This window comes from Petaurus breviceps, unplaced genomic scaffold, assembly GCF_028583685.1.
Source record: "Petaurus breviceps papuanus isolate PSGF00001 unplaced genomic scaffold, PetGlider_PUasm1.0 178, whole genome shotgun sequence".
In the NCBI taxonomy this organism is placed as follows: Eukaryota; Metazoa; Chordata; class Mammalia; order Diprotodontia; family Petauridae; genus Petaurus; species Petaurus breviceps.
In genome coordinates, this window is record NW_027185777.1 from 25,655,821 (window position 1) to 25,676,173 (window position 20,353).

General features: G+C 35.0%; 1 protein-coding gene across 20 annotated transcripts in view; it reads right to left on the bottom strand.

The window, feature by feature from the left end:
• PARD3 (par-3 family cell polarity regulator) overlaps positions 1 to 20,353 on the bottom strand; it is a 739,747-nt gene that overhangs the window by 227,732 nt on the left and 491,662 nt on the right. For 7 of the 20 annotated variants that reach the window (XM_069086485.1, XM_069086476.1, XM_069086489.1 and 4 more), the window contains 3 exons: positions 17,604 to 17,755; positions 16,495 to 16,539; positions 11,167 to 11,394 (listed from right to left, as the gene is read on the bottom strand). In XM_069086485.1, the coding sequence (XP_068942586.1) occupies positions 11,167 to 11,394; positions 16,495 to 16,539; positions 17,604 to 17,755 (425 nt within the window). The remainder of the gene's footprint in view (positions 1 to 11,166; positions 11,395 to 16,494; positions 16,540 to 17,603; positions 17,756 to 20,353) is intronic. The other 13 variants (XM_069086491.1, XM_069086482.1, XM_069086490.1 and 10 more) reach the window with 4 other exon arrangements.

Below are 20,353 nucleotides of genomic sequence, written 5' to 3' on the forward strand. Positions count from 1 at the left end.
ACAGAAATGCAACATAATCAATTCTTAATCAATAGCAACAGAATAATCCTCTATCTTTCCATACAATAGTTTTGGCAATGGTATGAAAGGAGGATTTGGGGAGGGACCATATGTTTGAACTTGGCTCTGTCATAGAATTAAGAGTTTGTTTTCACAAGTGAGTGTACATGAATGATGTATATTGACGAATGCTAAAATGTGTGCTTTTGTTTTTGTGTGTATATGTGTGTATATATGCATATAAATGAATATGCATATGTACTTTTGCAGTTTCACTGGTACATGTGCTATTTTTTATAAGGAGTAAAAGAGAAAGGTTGAACTTTAATATTTTGTCAAATGTCACTGAAAGTGACTTTCTTCTTTTAATATCTCTGGTAAAAATCAAACGCCACTAAGCCCATTTTATTCCTCTAAGGAAGCACTCTTTCCGATGATCCTTGCATTTTTGAAGACTGTTTGTGCTTATGTTAAACATTCTAATTTAGATAACACATTATCATAGAAAGTCTTCTGGGGGGAGAAATGATTTAACTAATCCATTTGAATGCCAACTAATTAAAAAAATAGTATTTAACAATATGTGGCTTTACTTTTCAGTCTGTGCATACAAACATAAGATGTTCATTTAAAATTTGGATTAGATGTGCTTCATATGGAGTAGTGGAGAAAGAATCAGTCTCAAAGACAGAATACCTGGACTCAGGTTCTCGTGTGAGAATGAGTAAGTCACCTGACCTCTCAGTACTTCAGGCAGCTCCTTAAGCTTGAAGAACTGCAATGAATGCTGACCTGCAATGATTTTTCCAGTTCCCCATAACAATTAAATCACAGGTCAGGATTAAAAAAAAGTTTTAAGCAAGAAAAGCATCTAATGGGAAAATCGGAATTTTTCCTCTTCACACTCTTGCCTTATTGAAGAATAAGTACAATATCATCATGATTATTAAAAACTTTAACTTAGGCTCAGATAGGTGGCACACTGAATAGAGCATGGGCCCTGGAGTCAGGAGGACCTGAATTCAAATTTGACCTCAGACACTTAATACTTTCTTATTAAAGTTTTGTTTGATTATTGTCAACAGAATTTTTACAACTTATATGAATCATATTTTAGAATTTTGTGAAGATTTTATAATTAAAGTATAAGAAAAAATATTTTCAGTCACTCATAAAATATAGAAAAGGATTCCCATAAAACATATTTACCTAGCAATCCATTAGTAATGATGTAGGAACAAATTGAGTTGACCTATCGATGCTCTTAGAAAGAATTAATTATGACCATACATTTGAGATTTTTACTGTGTTGAACTAATACGTTTTTATAAGCTTCCATTCTCCTTTTCCATTTTTGCTTATTCTTTATACATGTTTTATTTTCACAGCTGGGCTGCAAATAAAAAAGTATATTTCTTTTCACACAAGCAAAGAGTCATTTTTGATGAATATCTCTAACCTCTTCTGTTCAGAGCTATGAGGGATTTTTTTTCATGTGATTACATAGACAGATAAGTAGATTTCAAGTTGATTTTTTTTAAAGAAGGTATGACACGAAGAAACTTGCACCTCTATCATTCAGTACAGTCATTCTGTAATTAAGATATACCTAATTGCTGTTTTCACCAGATGCAAATGTAGCTTGATTAAAATTCAAGTCCATGCTACAAATGAAGCTTGTAAATGCTTCAGTGGGCCAGCCACAGCACTAGCTCACCAAGAAGTTGAAAGGAGATTTTGGCTTTTGTGTTTCAAACAATACGGAGAAAACTTCTTGGTGTTTCAATACTAACTAAAGGCTATGAAACTTTCTTTTCCTTTCACCACCAATATTATTTACTTTTTTTACTATCAAAAATCTTGTTATGACTCAAAGCCCTATATTCATTCTGTTATAGCCGACTGTCTACAAGGACAACTGTACTTCTAAGATGATAGAAGTATGAGGCAGGCTATTATTTTTTCCAAAAGTTATTTATTCAGGAGGTGTGGTAGGCAAAGCATTGGACCTGGAATAGGGAAGATTTGGGTTTGAATCAGTCTTATGAGCTGAGTAAACCTGGATATGTTGCCTAAGCTTTCTCAGCTGCAATTCCATGTGAAATGGAGTTAAGAATATTGGCATAACTTGCAATTATTGTTGTAAGGATAATATGAGATATTTAAGGTGCCTTGCAATCTTGAGAGCACAATATGAAAATTGGTAGTTGTTATTTTTATTAGACAAAAGCAACAAAAGAAATAGTCTCTGTCTTCAAACAGCTTATAGACTACATAAAGAGAAAATCTATAGACAACAAAGTCAATGTGTGTGCTGCAAGCAAGGTAGATTCTAAAGAGGAGTGTCCGGGAGAAGCGCAAAGAAGAACAGATGAGCTTTTGCTGCAGGACAGATGGAAATCAAGGTGCCCTTCCAAGTATTTGCTGTTTTTCCTCCTGCCTTAGTGAGTCACCAACTTTCATTCATTTGTGTACAAATCATCTTCCTGTGAGAAGAAAAGGATGAAAAATCTGGAGGGATATCTTTCTTACCTATTACTTTACTAGAGAGGATAAAGGATTAATAAGGCATTAGGAGAGAAATAAGCTTCAAAGGAAGCCAAAAAGAAGTATTTGAAGAATGTACAGGAAAAACTAAAAAAAAAAAGGGGGGGGGCTTAAATTTTTTTTATACAATGCTGCAGAAGAAAATAAATTTTATATCTGATATCACTAGGGTGAATGATCTATGTAAGGTTATCCCCACCCAAAATGAATCTGGAATTTCTGAAGAAGCTGCAACATAGGAGGTTCCAAGGAATATTCATAGGTGTTAGTAGCCTGAGGATTCATGTAGAGGGAGTTCCTATCTATTGAGTATAACAGAGATGATCATATGTCAAACTCACATAGATAATGGGGGGTGTGCTAAGTTCTGAAAGCACCTATTTGAGACTTAAAAGAGGTTGATAAGAATTACCAAATACACTTATCATTATTTCGTTTTACTGATGCCCATAGGAACAGACAAAAGGAACAGACAAAAGGACACTGTAATATCTCCAGTGTAGGGAACACCCTGGAAAAGAAAACTTCCTCTTTTAAGGCAGGTCAGTACCTCCTCTGTAATTTAGGCTTGCAGAGTAGCTCAAAGCAGTGAATAGTTATTTCTTTTGCCAGTCACATATGTATCAGAGGAGTGACTTGAGGTCAAGTCTTCCTGGTTTCATGGCTATTTGTCTATCCACTAAGCTATCTATTTATGGGAACAGAAACTAACTGAAAATGAAAATGGGTATCTATTAACTTTAACGATCTAGGGAGAAAAGATGGACTTGGCACCATGAGTATAATTTGTATGCCTTATGTAGGTTGAAAATTATGACTTTGGAAGACTATGGAAGATATGTAAAGTAAACAGCAGGCTACTTCGATGATACAAAATTGCAGAATTTGTTCTTCTTAATGGCAGTTTACCAGAATAATGGGGTCTTAGTAAGAAATGAAGGGACAGCTAGGTGGTGTAGTGAATAGAGCACTGGCCATGGAGCCAGGAGGACCTGAGTTTAAATCCAGCCTCAGATACTTGACACACTAGCTGTGTGACCTTGGGCAAGTCACTTAACCCCCACTGCCCTGTCTTACTGACTCAAAAAAACAAAGAATTGGAGGGTTTCTTAGAAGGACCATGAAAAACATCTTTGGCAGGACATTTAACAGTTAAAGAGGCCTTTATCCTATGATTTGGAGAAAATAATCAAATAGACTAGGAGCTCCTCAAAAGCTGTCTTTTGTCTATATATCCACAATACTTAACACAGTGTCTGACACATAGTAGGTGTTTACCAATGTTTACTGAGTGACTAAAACAAAATAGCAAAAGATACCATGAAGGATTGCAAATATGATACAGAAAGAATAGATCAAAATCAACAATTCTCAAGCTGTATATAACAGATTTAAAGTTTTATGAAAAGTCATCTTTTTAAAGAAATTCTATGGTTATGGAAATCCTTGTTTTATTTCATAAATTAAAAATGAAATAAATATATAAAGAAGAGAAAATAGAGAATATGATATAAAACAATATTGGTGGTTGATACTAATACACAGAGTATGGATTATAAAGTTAACTAGACATTTTTACTCCTCTCATTGTGATGGTAGGCAAGTAGGTAGCTTGGATGAACAGTGTATTGAAGTTAGAGTTAGAAAGATCTGTGTTGGAATCTCATGTGACAATGGCATGCACTCTCAGTTTCAGTTCTCTCCTCTTTAAAATCAGGATAATCGTAGCACCCCAAGATTATTGTGAGGAAAAATAAGATAATATAGATGAAGTGTTCTGTTAAGTGCCCTATGTGTTTAAAGTGATTATAGATTATATCATGCTTAAAGTGCTATATAAATGTGAGCCATGATGGTGATGATGATGATTTAGTAGTATGGAAATAATGACTAGAATATGGATGATGGAAAAACACCTTGTTTTTTTTTTTTAACTAGATCTAAATAAAAAGGTTAGAGGAATTGCATATTTAAAAAGAAAGAATCTCTATGGAAAATATTATAAGCAGGGTAGAATTACAGAAAGCATATTAGAGTAAGGCGTTATTCATATCATCATTTCATTAGAGATGAACAGCTGGAAAGGAAGATGGACCAGACATACAGAAACAGTGAGGGATTATCCAGTTAATTAACATTAGTGTCTTCCCTCTGGGTCTATCTCCAATTTAATCTGTACATATCTTACTTGCACACAGTTGTTTGCATGTTGTCTCTCTCACTAGATTATGATCTCCCTGAGGACAAGCGCTATTTTTTTTCTTCCTGTGCATCCCCAGCTATTAGCAGGGCCTAGTACATAGCAGGAACTTAATCAATGCTTGTTGATTTGACTTATATTACTTATGGAGTGACTCCCACAATTCATGGGTCACCATACAATGCCAAGGGATATAGAGGAAGACCCCCAACCTGTAGGGAAAGGACTGAAATTGTCACTGAGAGAAGTTTTCACATCAATGAGATCACAGATACAATCAAAAAGGAAAATCAGTAATAAAAAAGTTAACATTTGCACGCATATATCTCCCAAATTATATTCATGTATACTACATGAAATGGTCAGGTGCCATTACCTTGATTATTATTGTGCAGAGTAAAACTATGAGTCTAGGATGCATTGTTAGTTCTAACAAACTAAAGAAACATTTTTATATTTAACATGCAATAACCTACTGATATGGATAATACCAAACCAGTAATAATTTTAATATTAATTAGCCTTATCTTGAAATTCAGTTCATGATTCATTTTTTCAATGGTAGATTTACTGTTTTGCTTAATAACACACTAAATTTTAGTTTGGCCTGTTTGTGTACACTGTCCATGAGATGGAGAGTAAGGAAAGGTATGTAACTGAATAGACACCCGAGTTCAATGCGAATAGGTGGGATGGGTAACAGGTTTACTTTAATAGTAAATATTGACTTGGTTTCATCTAAAGGAACTTTCATTTAATTACAGCATGGTGTAAGGTTAATAGGACTGAATTTTGAGTTAGAAGACTTGGGTTGAAGTTCTGTCTCTTCCACATACTACCTATGGATAGATCATATCATTCCCAGGCTCCAGTTTTGTCTGTTGTAAAATGAGGATATTAAATGAGTCAATTTTGGGGGTTCCTTTCATCTAGATCATCCAGTGAACTAGATGTGATTTTTAAAATAAGATAAAAAAATCTGTCCCAATTAATTTTCCAAACATATAATAAATACACAGGAAACGACACACACACACACACACACACAGATTAACAAAGAATTAAAACTGGAAAAGGGACAAAGTATGAAAAGCATCAATTTGGAAACTATAAAATTGCCAACATAAGACCCTAGTGAAAATTAGTTGAATATCATGTTATACAGTGGTAAAAATTATTCTCCCCAAAGCTCTCATATTAACTAAATTGTTAGGATAAACAATTGCAACCTTTTGGCATCCTTTCTTCTAGTCCCATACTGCTGACTACCCTTGCTATTGGTCAGGATAAAATTATATGTTTCCTATCTAACAGTGAGCTTGAAAGGGAAAATGTGAACTGCTCCAAATTATTTCTGAAAATAAAGCCCTATTGTTATGTGTGTTTTAGCATGCAACACTCATTAATTTAGGGGATGTAGGAGCAGCCTGCTGAGAAACAGGCAGCATGCTTGATTTGCATAGAGCAGGGAGCAGATTGTAGCTGCCCTGACCTGTCAAACATAGGTAGTGACTTGAAGAAGCTGGGTCCCAGACCACATGACTTCATCTTTCTCCAGACAGACACATTCAATATGGAGAAGCAGATGGATTAGATGAGAGACACAAATCCTGGGCTCTCCATGGGAAGAACATAAGTGTTACAGAAGGGGACAGAGAGTGGCTACACCAGGGATCTGGCTCACATGGTTTCCTGGCCTCTTGGTTATCAACATTTCATTGTTTTAATATTACTGAAGTGAGGCCTATACAGGACCACAGAAAATGACAGCTACTGGTATACTTATATATCCAGTTTACTATTTAAAAAGTCAAATAACACCCCCCCACCCCTCCCCACACACACACACACACGCACATGGAGGAGTGTGGGATTGGACTTGTGATTTCATTGATATAGGGTGTTCTCAATGAGAAAACTCATTCTACCAATTGAGACAGGCACCTGCTCTGTAATTTAGTCTTAAAAGCCTTGTAGAGAATGGATTTGTCAGAAATGAGACTAGAGCCCAGGTCTCCCTGAATCCAAAGGACTGTACCACACTGCCTCTAGAAATGTCCTATAGGAAGCACATTGTCAGTCAGAACTGAAAGGATGCTGAATGTGTAGAAGTTTAGATGGCACATATAGTCAGGTGTTTTAAACACATTGCATCATTGTGCATCTGGAGTAAAGACAAATGACTCTCAATTTTAGAATATCACTACAATTTATTGCCCCGAAATTGAATCCAGGTCATTTGATTCAAAATCTAGGGTTCTGTCACAGCACCAGCAAATCTAAGTTCCTTTAAAAGGTGCTCAGAAAAATTTGACCAATAATGAAACCATATTTGGAAATGATGGTTTAGAGCAAGATTTCATTTATAAATATTTACAATTTGTTAAAAGTCAGCTGTTTTCTCCATCGCAAGTACACACAAAGTCTCTTCAAACATAGCCATAAACACAGAGGTTGGTTATGGTAACATCATCCTTGAGAGTCAATCCACTGAGTCAAGAAAGGATTGTTGAATATTTACTCTAGGTAAAGCAAGAGGGGGTTGTTTCATTCTCTGATTCCCAAACTCCAACACCTTGGACAATGCCTGACACATAGTAGGTGCTTAAAAATAGGTGTTGATTGTGAGGTATATAAATGGAAGAGATGGTCCCTTCATTTATGAGTTCATAATCTAATAAAGAAAATGCTTCTCTCTCCATACTCCTAGATAGGCACTTTTCCTACATCTTTCATATCCCATCGATTCCCAAATCTCATTACACTTTAGCAAATTCTTTCACATCTGTTTATTGCACAGTCCACATTTGCATGGTGTGTTGCTTGGAATTCTGCAGTAGCTTTCTTCACTGACCTCCTTGGTTCTCTCCTTTCCAAATCTTTCCACACATTGTAGCCAAAAATCTGACAAGGCCATACTCTGCTCATGAGTTTTCAGAAGCTCTGTATTACCACAAAGTGCTCAGCTTTATATGAAAAGCCCTTTTGTAATCTGGCTCTGTTCCACTCTTATGAGCTCATGTTATATTATAAACACTACAATTCAGTTAAAATGGCTAATGTGCTATTCCCTGGACTCAGAGATGAATGTTCCTAATCCATGCCACTGTCCTGGATGCCTCCTAAGTTGTCTCCTCACCTCTTCTTCTCTGAATTCCTATCTTCCTCCAAGGCTCAAGTGGTACCTGCAAGAGGAAGCATTTCCTGATTCCTCTGGCTGTCAATGCTCTTTCCTTCCTGGTGTTTTCTTGCATTTTCTTCTCTGTGCAAAAATTCTATCCTTCAGTATCACATATTTTTTTGAGAGCAAGGATTGGTTTTCATTTTGCTTTTGTATCTCCTGTACTTAGCAGAGTACCTTACACAATAAAAGGGACTTCTTTATGAAAAAAAATTACAAAAAACAAAACTGTGGAATTGGTTTTGTCCTAGCATGAAAACCTACTTTAATATAGATTCAAATATGTCAGTAAAAAAAAATGTCTCCCATACATTATTACAAGCCTGGGCACATAAAAACAGCACAGTTGCTTCTCTGTGGGGTAAGTAGGCTTCCAAATAGGAAATCTTTCTAAAGGGACATAAAATATAAACAAAACACTTCCTTATGCTAGATTTACAACATGGCAGTCCCTAGCCTTGGTGGCAGTTTGCTGTGTTTCACAGGAGAGGTTATAGATACTTTCTCAGCTGTTGAATTGACCTCAGCTCTGCAGTATGAGACAGGGAAAACTCAGCTTGTTCTTTGGCTTGCCTTGGACAAGAACTGGGATAAATGAAGACAAAACACAGGATTACTTGTGATTGCCTAATTAAAAGGAGATAGAGGCTTATTCTAAAGGGGCATAATAATGTCAAGAAAGGGGAAAATATGGTGACCTTCCTTCTTGTCATTTCCATTCTTCTATCTATAGTGTCTATTAAAATGCTAAGCACAGACTAGGTACAGAATATTTTTCAATTCAAAATTCAGTCATTGATTTAGTGACAAAGAGAGAATTATGTAGAATAAACCAAGGATTTCTAAGACCCTCTCTAGATCCAAAGACCACTCTAAGTCACTGATTTAGGTCCTTATTTAGATTAGGGGTTCTTAACCTTTTATTGTGACATTGATCCCTTTGGCAGACTAAAGAAGGTATGGACCCTTCTAAGAAAAATGTCTTTATAAAATATGTTAGGATTGTAATCCTAATATTGGGATTCTATTAATTTAGACAGAATAAATGAGGAATTTACAATTATTGATGCATCTCTCTGATAACTAACTTCTCCATGACTATCTTGATCTGTACCCAGAAGAGTGACAGCAGGAATAGCTGGTCTCGATCAGGTTTGAGGAATGCATAACATGGTGTACCATACCTGGCGCTGCCCAGTCATGATTATTAGTCCACCATGGCCATTTTCCTGTCATCTTATCTGCCCCCTGAATACTCTGCCTGGATCAACAGACATTGTCATCTGACCTACCCCTGCATGCTCTAGACTACTGGACATCCAGACACCATGCACTGCTTCCCTGTATTAGAACTTAAATTCTGTTAGTGGAGGTTCCTTTTTCATGTTTTTGCATTTCTACCTCAGGCTCTTAGCATTTCTCTTAACACAAGTATACTAAGTATTTATTAAGTGCTTTTTCATTCATAGGTGATTAAAGAAATAGGTGGACTCCAGCAACAAGTGAATTACATTTTAATTTATTGCAATATAAATTTAAGAGAAGTATGTTTTGTTTCTGGATTGGGGTGAATGGAGAAAGGGAAGTACATTTATTTTAAACATTCTGGGGGGAAAAAAGTTCTCCCATGCATTTTCTTTAAAAATTCATAAGATTTTAGGGGGAAAATACCATCAGTAAGATAGAAACAAGATAGGGTAGAATCAGGAGACTAGAAAAAGCAAAAGGATACGTAACCTGACATAGTACATATTAGAAAAGTCACGGAAGGGCCAATAAACCACACTGCTAACTAAGTACCGTGCAATTATGGATTGAAAAAAGTTTCTTTGAGGAAGTGGACTCTTGCCCTACAAGGGGCTCCACAATTCAAATTCATGGCAGAAGCTGGCACTGTTTTATCAATAAAACAATTGTACTATGCAGAAAACTTGCATGGTTGGTATTTCTGGCTTGTCAATATATATTGGTAAAAGGAGTTTGCAGTCTATACTAAGAAAAGATCACATAAGATAGGAAAACATTACCTCCAAAGGAAGCAGAAAATAAGGAATAGAACAGGACAGAAGAAAGTGACACTAGAAGATCAAAAGGATGACATGTAAAAGAAATTACTCATTTCCTCTTAATCTACAATGAAATACTGCATGAGGAATACATTCAAACAGTCATTTGGATACTGGTAAAGTATATGCCCTCTTCAAAGACCTTTAGATTTGCTAACTATATAGCGAAGGTCTTTTGGAAAACAAATTTTTCATTAATAATTCACCTTGTTCCCCATCCCACACCCATATTTATGTGGTCCTCTATGGCACAAGATCTCTAATCAAAATTAAAGTAATGGCAAATTTAAGATTCATGACAATCCCCATAAATTATCTCTGGCTGCTTTTTTTTTTTTTACATAAGGCTACTTCAACAATCCTTTCAATAGTGATAAGATTATCTTTCAAATACTCCTCCCATGTTAATGACAGTCTCACACATTAGGCTATATCCAAAGTTAAAGAACTAAAAGGGCAAATTGATGGCTATTGATACAGATATAAAGTAAGCTCTAATTTTACTGTTTATTATGTCTCGGAAAACACCTCCTGCTCTACAATATGTCATGAATATTGCAATTTAAAAAAAAACATGACTGTCTGCTGTACTGTAAATATTTTATACTAAATTTAACTATACATAATCTATCATAGATGTAGATTTTGAAATTATTGCAGCTATATTGTAAAAATTAACAAGATCTCTTTCAGCTAAACTGACAGAAATGCTTTAGCTCCTTTGCCACAGAAGAGCAAGCAATTCTAGTTTAATTAAGTTCAATATGTGTTAAACTTATATTTCAGGGAATTTTTTTTTGATCAGAACCTGTGATTTCATTAGTATAGAGTGAAACTCCCTCCACCACTGCAGATTGACAATTTACCTATAAATAATATCCTTATAGAATTACCTGAAACACTGAGATGTCAAGAAGCCTTAACCTTAGGTCTTCTCAACTCCAAGACAGACAAGTCTAACTACTGTGCCATAATGCCTCAAAGGAGATTCACAGACTTTAAAAAAGAAATGACTTGACAATGTTGATTGTCAGTTGTCAACAATACTGAAGATGAGTGGAATGGAGCTTCCTAGGATAAGTTCAACACATTTGAGGAAAACAGGAGTGAATCTTTAATAAAGGGATGCCAAAGAACAATATGTATTCTTTTTTATTCTATTATCAACTTACAAGTCTCCATGCCTTCATCATCTTCATCAGCAGCAGGCTTATCATAGGATTTGTCAATTGCTGCTCTGAAGCTCTCATTGCAGCCGCGTCCTCGGATTATCCGTGGGCGAGGACGATGGAAAGGAATGTCACCATTCAAAGTCACCTCAGCAACTGCTGTCTGAAGACTCTCTAATGAGCTGGATTTTTTCAAGCCTAACGAAGGTCCTACATCTCTGCTGGGTGAACCTTGGTGGTTAAAAAAAAGGTAATTAGAATTAGTGCCAAGAATTGCATGCGTGATTATTCCTCTGGATCCTACAGGGATATACTTAAGAGCATTTCTTTGTTCTTTGTTGGCTAGGGCAATGAAAGAGTTTTTACATTTACAACAGGTTTTACTATAGCTTGCTTACCTAACTAGTTTTCCTGCCAAAAGTTTTGTTATTTGCAATTTTTTTTCCATTTGTAAAAAGGTCTCCTTTTCAAATATTAACAGAAATTTCATTGGTTCATATTAAATTCCCAGTAATTCTCCAACAACATGGAGAAACACATGGGAATGAAAACAAGACGACCTTGTTTAACTTTTAAAACAAATTATTTGTCACATCCATAGAGTAATGTCTACTTGTCTAAAAAAAAAAAAGAAAAATATTGCTCCTGATGGTTTTTGTTTTAACGTCATTCAAATTTCTTTGAGAAAGATAAGTAAGAAGAAATGTCTTCTGAGGCATTTTAGATACCTGATCCTGGTAGTATCTAAGTAATCTCAGTGGAGCATATTAACCAAGAAGGGGAGTTCAAAAGTAGAACCTTATTAGAGACAGCAAGAAATTAAAAGAACTAGACTAATCCTTAACTTTTACACTTAACTTTAACTTTTAGGTCAGCTTCCAGTGATTGCAGGAAAAGCTAAATATTCACATTAATAGGCCTTCCTAAGTAGTCTTCCCATTATAGAAAAAATATACAACCCAAGAGAAGCAAACAGGACACAAGGGATTCCATCTCCTTTTTAAAAGTAGAACAGGGTTGAGTAGGGAATCTATTTTGGCATAATACTTTTACCAAGGATTACATTGGAAAGAAGAATTTCTTATAAGAATTGATAAGGGTTATAGAGAAGAAAGTCCTCTAAATAATCATTATTTCAGAGATGTGGAGGAAAAAGACTTAAAGCTATATGCATCTTTGAAGGTCACCATGCCCAGAATGATAGATCCTTGAAAAAAGAAAAAAAAAAGGTAGTAATGAATAATAATAATTACAAGGAAAGATTCAATGGAATGGAAGGTGAAATATTTAGGAATTAAAATTCTAGTTCTCTTTCTTCACGGGCTGTGAAAGGTCCCCCATAACACCAGTGTGTGTCTTCAGAAGGACATTAAAACTGATCAGAACTGGATGAAGGAAGTTTATCCATCCTCATTTGAACTGGTATTTGAATCTTAAGCCAGCCTACAATGCAGATTACAGTGATACATGATCTGTACTGTCCCCTGGATAAGCCAATTTAAATAAACAATCCCTTATTCAAAGATTATAAACTCAGGACATGCAGGAGAAATGAAATGTTCTAACTGAGCATGGGTTCAACAGAACGTACAATGATCAATAATTAAGGAGTAACTTTGTCACGCCATTATCAAAAAGACAGATAACTACAACATGGGGCTTCAAGGCCTGAGAATAAAAGGGCAGATAAATGTGGAAATTACATTGGACAGTGATAGTTAAGTTCCCACTTTGAAACTATGCTTTACAAAATGTTGAATCATTTATTTTACTTGTTTTGACTAATTTACAAGAAGGGAGTGTAGTTCAAGTTAGAATACAGAAAAAAGATACAGATCAAACCAATCAAAAATATGAATCTAATGAAAAAGTAGTATCCTTTGAATTTTGATGTGGGGAAAAATACTGATTTGCCAATCTCACTTTATAGGATTATCAGTACATGCAAATATGTATACATATGTATATGTATTATATATGTATGTATTCATTTTAAGGCCAGATTTCATATACATGATGTCCCAAAAGTCAGAGTACAATTTTAACCTTTAATAGCTTAAAAGTTTAAGATCTTTAATAATTTAATGCTGCACTAAAAATTTTGATACACCCTATATATTATTTTTCAATAAATGCTCAATCTTGAAATCTCCCCCTACAACTGCTAATAAGAGAGAATTCAATAAATATTCATAAGTCATAAGAAAGGAAGGAAAGTTAAGTTCCATGCCAAAACATTATAAAAAGTGAGCCAAAGTCAAGAATAATTAAGAGAAAATGGTTGTCATTACTGGGCTTGGATATTTAACTTCTAATACCTGAATAAAACGTGTTTTTTTATTTTTATCATTGTTGTAAGGCAATTTAAAGTTTCCAAAGAATAATGATAAAGGAGGCATATTTTGCCTACTTAGGATAAAAAAAGAAATTTTAGAAGGTCAATATGAGAAAAATATTCATATCTGCCTACTTTCCCTAAGGAAAATCTAGCTTGGAAGTGACAATATTCTCATAGTAGTATAAAACGATTAGTAGATTTCAGATGTTGTAGGAGTGCTTTATTATTGAAAGTTAGGTAACTATCAACATGAAGGTGGGAGAGCTTGTAGGCAAGAAAGGATCAATGTGTAAGTAGTATGCATTTCGTTAATACCTGGTCCTAGAGGACAGATATAGGAACAATTGTTTAGATACCTTAAGTGTAAATATGGAAAAACATTTCTAAGAGTTAGAGCTATCCAGAAGTATTGGCTGCTCTAGCGGGTGGTAAAGGTTCTCCCTCCCTAAAGGTCTGGGAACTAAAGCAAGACAAACACATCTTGGGCATTGAAGAGGAGTCTGATTAGATGGCCTCTGAAATTTTTTCCCTGGGACTATATGATTTCTATTCCTATGACATCTTTTTATTGTTGTTTGTTTTCAGGGACCATATCATAATTATTGTTGCTTTCAAATGTAAGGTTACCCCTCATTTGAAACAGAATGCAAATGTCTTACAAAATAAGAATGGGGATAAAACAGATCGATTTGTCACAAGTAAAAATTTTTGTCACTACCAATAATAAACAAAGCACATCCCCAAATTAGAAGCACATTAAATACTAAATTCAACTGAAAATCTTTACACCATAAAATTTGGGCTAAATTGATTTAACATCATAAACCTATAATTAAAATCAGTTAATTCTAAAGCATCCCATTGTTCCACTTTTACAAGATATTTTGATCTTTAAAAAGATTATATAATTTATTGTTAAGAATGAAATTGTCAAGAACACAAATGTCCATATCACTTCCCTTTCAAGAATTAAATCAAATGAAATTTCCCATCCAAACGAAGGCATAACACACCAAAACCCAATATAGATGCAGACACTTTACACGCAGAACTTTCCTTAATTCTGATGCTATTTTTCTTCAAACAAAAAGACTTTATGGAATAAGCCTTGAATGTGTCTTAACCTTAAAGAGAGGCACAGAAAAACATGGCATCCAGTTATGATTACCAATTGTCACTAAGACAAATGAACCACACTAAATTGCCACAGAATATACCACTAACCTTTGAACTGAACTGTAAAATCATGACAATATGACAGCTCAAGTGAAGTAAAAGAGAAAGATAATTGAACATCTATTCATGGTCCACTAAAAGGAAAAGGCCTATTTTGAATAGTTGCTTATGCATGTAGACTTAATGGCACCCAAAGAATGCCCAAATTAATTGGTTTTAATCATATAAAATTTCTTATGGTATGTTTCATAACTGAATTTAGTAGGTCATCATGTATGACATGTAAGAACTGTCCTTTTTTATTTAGAAATAAGAACATTACCAAAAACAAGTGTTTCAATTGAATTATAAATCTGTCCTTACCAGGCAAGCAACCAACCAGTTGCTTACATTTTGAAATCTGGTAATCATTATGAAAACATTATCAGGATAAATTGTCCCTTCCTTTTCCCCAGTTGCTATATAGTTAAATATTTACCTTATTTCACCCAGGTGGTATGGTTTTTAAGGTCATGCCTTTAACCTACATGACTCAATGTAGTTGTCATGGACATTAGCATGGGCAGAAAATACATCTTGGAAATAAAAACTCCTATTGTTATACATGACTGATTGCAAATATGGATGCCTAATATACAAATATGAATTATCAAATTATGTTTGTCCATAGTGCTGTTTCAGAAATAAGCTAATAGGTCATCTGAAATTTATGTTTCATAAGTTGGTAACTCATTAGCCAGGGCTGAGAGCAGGGGGGAATGGCCTTACGTAAAAGTTAATTTTATGATTTACTGGAAAATTTTTTTATGTAATCTATCATTCACTCTATAAATGACTATAACCCAGAGGCATTTCTATAATAATTTTTACATGTGTATATGAGATATCAAATTTAGAAACGTGCTAAAAACTAGTTACTTCAAGTTGAAGAGGTGAATCACACTTATTTAGTGCTAAGAAATATAACTTCTTTGTATATGATGGATCTAGAATAATTAAAATGGCAGTCCGGAGGGTAAATACAAACTTGCATGAATTCATCTTAAAGGTTCAATTGTTTGAAATGCATTACTATAATTACTTATAAACAAAATCCTCTGGATATTCATTTCAGCAAGAATAATATAAGTTAAATCAGCCATCTTGCACACTATACTAAATAAACCATTTGAACAAATCCTATTGTTTCAATAGAATGATTTATGAAGCACATGAAAGAAAAACCCAGGGTAGTAGTGTTTTTAATACAGGTACAAAAGAGTTACGCATGTATGCATATACTATATCCTAACCCATTTAAGATCGATCTTGAACTGATACTTCTCTTGACTGAGTTATTTCATTTTTTTGTATGTTGGCAGTGAAAAAAAAACACTCTATAACCTATTCATTATGGATTTTCTAACAAGAAAAGATGACTTTAAAATACCATTTATGCCAGACTTCTTACAATCATGTTTGATAAAATGGCAATCATTCAAAAAAATGTAGCCTTATCAAGAACTATCTGAGGAATTCCTCATTCTGATATTTAGGATTTCCTGTTAAGTAGTGACCCCAAGTACATGTATATTAGATGATTCACATGTCTTTTTAGGCATCCTATTGTATTATCTTTTTAAGCATGCTGCCTTGAATCATCTTTCCTAATAGTGATTTCTCTTGTTTTTCTATATAACTTTGTTACTTAAAGTAAAAACAGCCATGCAAGTACTGGAATAGTCATGTTTTCATGCAATTTGATCAGCAGTTCTATAATTGTGGTAAGTGTCTGGGACCAAAGTTTCTATGGCAACAGCCTTACTGTCCATTCTTACCTGCTTTCTGGTCATCCACAGTATTGAGTTTAGTCTCGTCAGCTACTGTTAAAAGGTAAATGTAGAATGGTTAGCCCAGTTAGTGCCCACATCCACATGCTTCAACCATTCCCATGGTCTCAGTTAGGTGGCATGTCTTAGGTCATATTTCATGCAATTATATAATATCAAGCAAATAACCTTAAATCCAAAAAGCAGCTCACCAAACAACTTGTTAGTCATTTCACATCACGGGCACATGTGTTATTTATATGTTAGCATATCATAATTAGCCAAGGCAAGTCATCGCCAGATTTTACTTTGGGTACGCATGTGATGAATTAATGCTTTTAGTTTTGAAGTATATACAGCCACCAAAGAACAGCATCCACAAGGTATAGCTGATTAACAAAGGTTGTTTTTTTTTTTAATCACCCAAGGAGTATATAGATAGATCATTACTAACAGTATCCACTCTATTTTAGAGGGTCCAGATTTTGAAGAGTTGCTACCTGATTGATAGATGATTAAACAATTATGGGGTTTTTTTTCCTCTTCTCAGTTGCTTTAAAAGAATTTCTCCCAGCTATACTCTCTCAAACCATTACTTTAACTTTAGTTAAATCTCTTGATTATCAGGACATGAATTTATATAAAATTAAGCTTAAAGACTAGCAATGAGAAGAAGATACACAGTAACCAATTTCTAGACATGGATTGAGATAATGGTTTCTCTCCAAACCCTATTTTCTCTTAACTTTTAAGCCTCACCTCCCCTGCCTCCAACCATATCACTAATCGACAAACTTTTTTTTAACAGTTGAATCACTGTTGAGTTCATTCTAAATTCATTCCCCCCCAGAAATACATGAATGTAGCATGAATGCACATGTGTTTGTTTCTTTTCCCATAAGCAAACATATACATTAGCATATTGCCTGTTATGTAAATATGCCACTCGTGAGTAATATGGTTATCATAAACTCACAGAAATATAAATTTGTGCCAAATCATTCCCTCTCCCTCTCCCAAAGAAAATAAGACACATATATATGTGCTTGGCATGAGACTTTTTATCTTGAAAGCATCTAAACCGCATTCAGATAGAGATTCATGGAGATTGTACTCACTACCTAAATCCATGCTTTTTGATTTTCGTGTTTTAACGAAATCCAATTGACTGGCATCTGAAAATTGTTTTGTGCGTTTTTCTGACATACTCTGGCGTCCAAATCCTTCTCGTTGAAAAGCAAGAACAGGATCAACATCTGGACTCAAAGAACTGGGGGAGCAAACAAATATAAAAAAAAAAGTTCTTAAGAATATGTCCCATATAAGTTAAATCTGTGTCTATTAGTTGAAATAAGCTTAGTTCAAATTAAACACTACCTTATTTAATAAAATTTGGCATCATGCTGGAGGCAAAGAAAAAAATGGGGGAATGATATGTGATTTTATTGGCCAAGAGAAATTCCCTTTCCCAAAGGATGCAAGTGTCTGCCCTGTGATTCTTTGTGTTTGTTTTAAAGACTTGACTGGGGGCACTGAGAATTTCAACAACTTGCCCAAAGTCACACAAAAATGCCAAGTCTACTTGATTCTAAAGGTGACTCTCCATCTATTACAACCAAACAGTCTGTGATAGAGAAAATCTAAATAAAACATCCTTGGGAGCAGTTCTTTTCCTGCCCTTCCTTTTCTTTTCCCTCTTGTTATGATCATGTACCACTTCTTGGTAACCCAAGCTGCTAGTGCCTCCCATCTATGCTGTAGGTTTCTCATTAAGCCCTAGTTATCTACATTTTGTCTCTCCATTATAAACTGAGATCCTTGAGGTAGACAAAATGCATGTTACATTCTATGTGGCTGGTACCTAGTAAGCACTTACTATGACTCACAGTCAATGACTCAATGCTTAGTGACTGACTAAAATTCATCTCTGCCTACAAGCCAAGCTCAGGTATCTAATACACAAATATGGAGGGGGAAAAACTTCCCAAAATTACCAAATGTGGAACCAAAAAATGACCAAATAATGATCTCAACCAAACTAAAACTAAAGGATTTCTACTGAGCCCCTTCTCTTATTTTTCCCTAAAGGTGGAGTTTATATTAATTAATGAAAGTTTCTTGATGAGGCTATACTGTTCTTATTCAAGAAAAAAAAAACATAATAGACTGAATACTCTTTATAGGACATCCATTCTAGACATGATGATTCCAGGAGTAGAAAAACCTGTCACCCTACTGGCCACTTTTCCCTCCTTTTCTCAATTCTAGCAAATAAGACATATTTGTAAGAAAGACCAGAGTTAAAATGTAATATATGTCTATGAAACCAATATGTGGCTCTGTATTTCACTTTTACAATGATTGCTCCCCTATGTCTGGAGTGGTCTTTCTTCTTACCAGCTTCTCCCAAATCCTGCCCCTAAACCCCCACCCCCAAGCTTCATTTAAAGGTCTCAGTTTGAATGCCTCCTTTGGGAAATCTTTCCTGACTCTCCTGTTTTACTGTCCTCCCCCCAGTTCTAAATCACTGTAAATGGTATTACGGTAGGAATGTGTATGCATGTATACTCTATATTTACTCATCATGAACATGTGAATAGGCACTTGAAAGTATTCTTTTAGATTTAGAGCTGGAAAGAACCTCAGAAGTCATCCAATTCAAGCTTCTCATTATACAGATGAGGAAACTGAGGATAAAGGAAGTTAAGTTACTCACTCCCAGTCCCATATTTAGTGTCAAGCATAGAATTTGAACCTAGGCTCTCTGACTTCAGAACTGGTATTATCTCTACTGTATCATGGTAATTCATTGAATGTTCCAGCAGAACATCATCATTATCAGCTTCTATCTTAACTCATGCCTAGAAAAGACCCCTTGAACTTACTGAACAATTGAAATTCAATGCCAAATTCAGAAATATCTATTAAATTCCTACTATGAGCAAAGGGACTCCTGCTATGCATTAAGGATGATACAAAGTCTAAAGAAAATATGGTCCTTCATGGAGTTCAAGTCACAGACACACATGCCAAGTGCCTGACAAATAGTCATGTGAATACCCAGGGAGGACCATTCTTAAATGGTCAATAAAGATGAAGATGCAAGAAAGTAGGAGAGTGTAGGCTAAAAGATAGGTAGGGATGCAACAGAGGAAAAAGGGAAAGACGCAATTCTAGGAATAATGAAAAAAAAAGTTAAGTAAAAGCCAATAGGTAGGAAAGTATATGGCATATTTCTTTAGGGGACAGAGACTAGTCCAGTTTGGTCAGAGCAAAGAGCATGGGTAATTTGAGATGAGACTGAAAAGGGAGGATGGTGTGTGACTGAATGCTAGACAATGGCATTTGCACTTGACTCCATAGGGAATAGGTAGTCCCTGGAGATTTTTGAGCAAAGAAGTACCATGATCAGATTCATTGGCCTTTCTTAGGAATTCCATTTTATGGAACACTATTCTTGTATAAAAATTAAATTAAACTTCTCTAATTTTCCAGGACCTCATGAGAAACAAAATGTATACCACATAAAAGTCTCAACTCTTAGCCTGGTTTTTAACCAAATTTGGCATTTTTTTATTGTACTCAAAAATAAGTCCTATATTTGACTGAAAAGACATAAATCAGTGGCTGCTTTCAGGGTACCTGAGCATCAGTGGGGTGGAATTACTAGATATCTTAAATTGTTTTTTATTTTGCTTTTTGGAGGGCAATTAGGGTTAAGTGACTTGCCCAAGGTCACATGGCTAGTTTTTGTGTTAAGTGTCTGAGGCCAGATTTGAACTCAGGTCCTCCTGACTCCAGGGCCAGTGCTCTATTCACTGCACCACCTAGCCACCCCTGATATATTAAATTCTTAAAACAATAAATA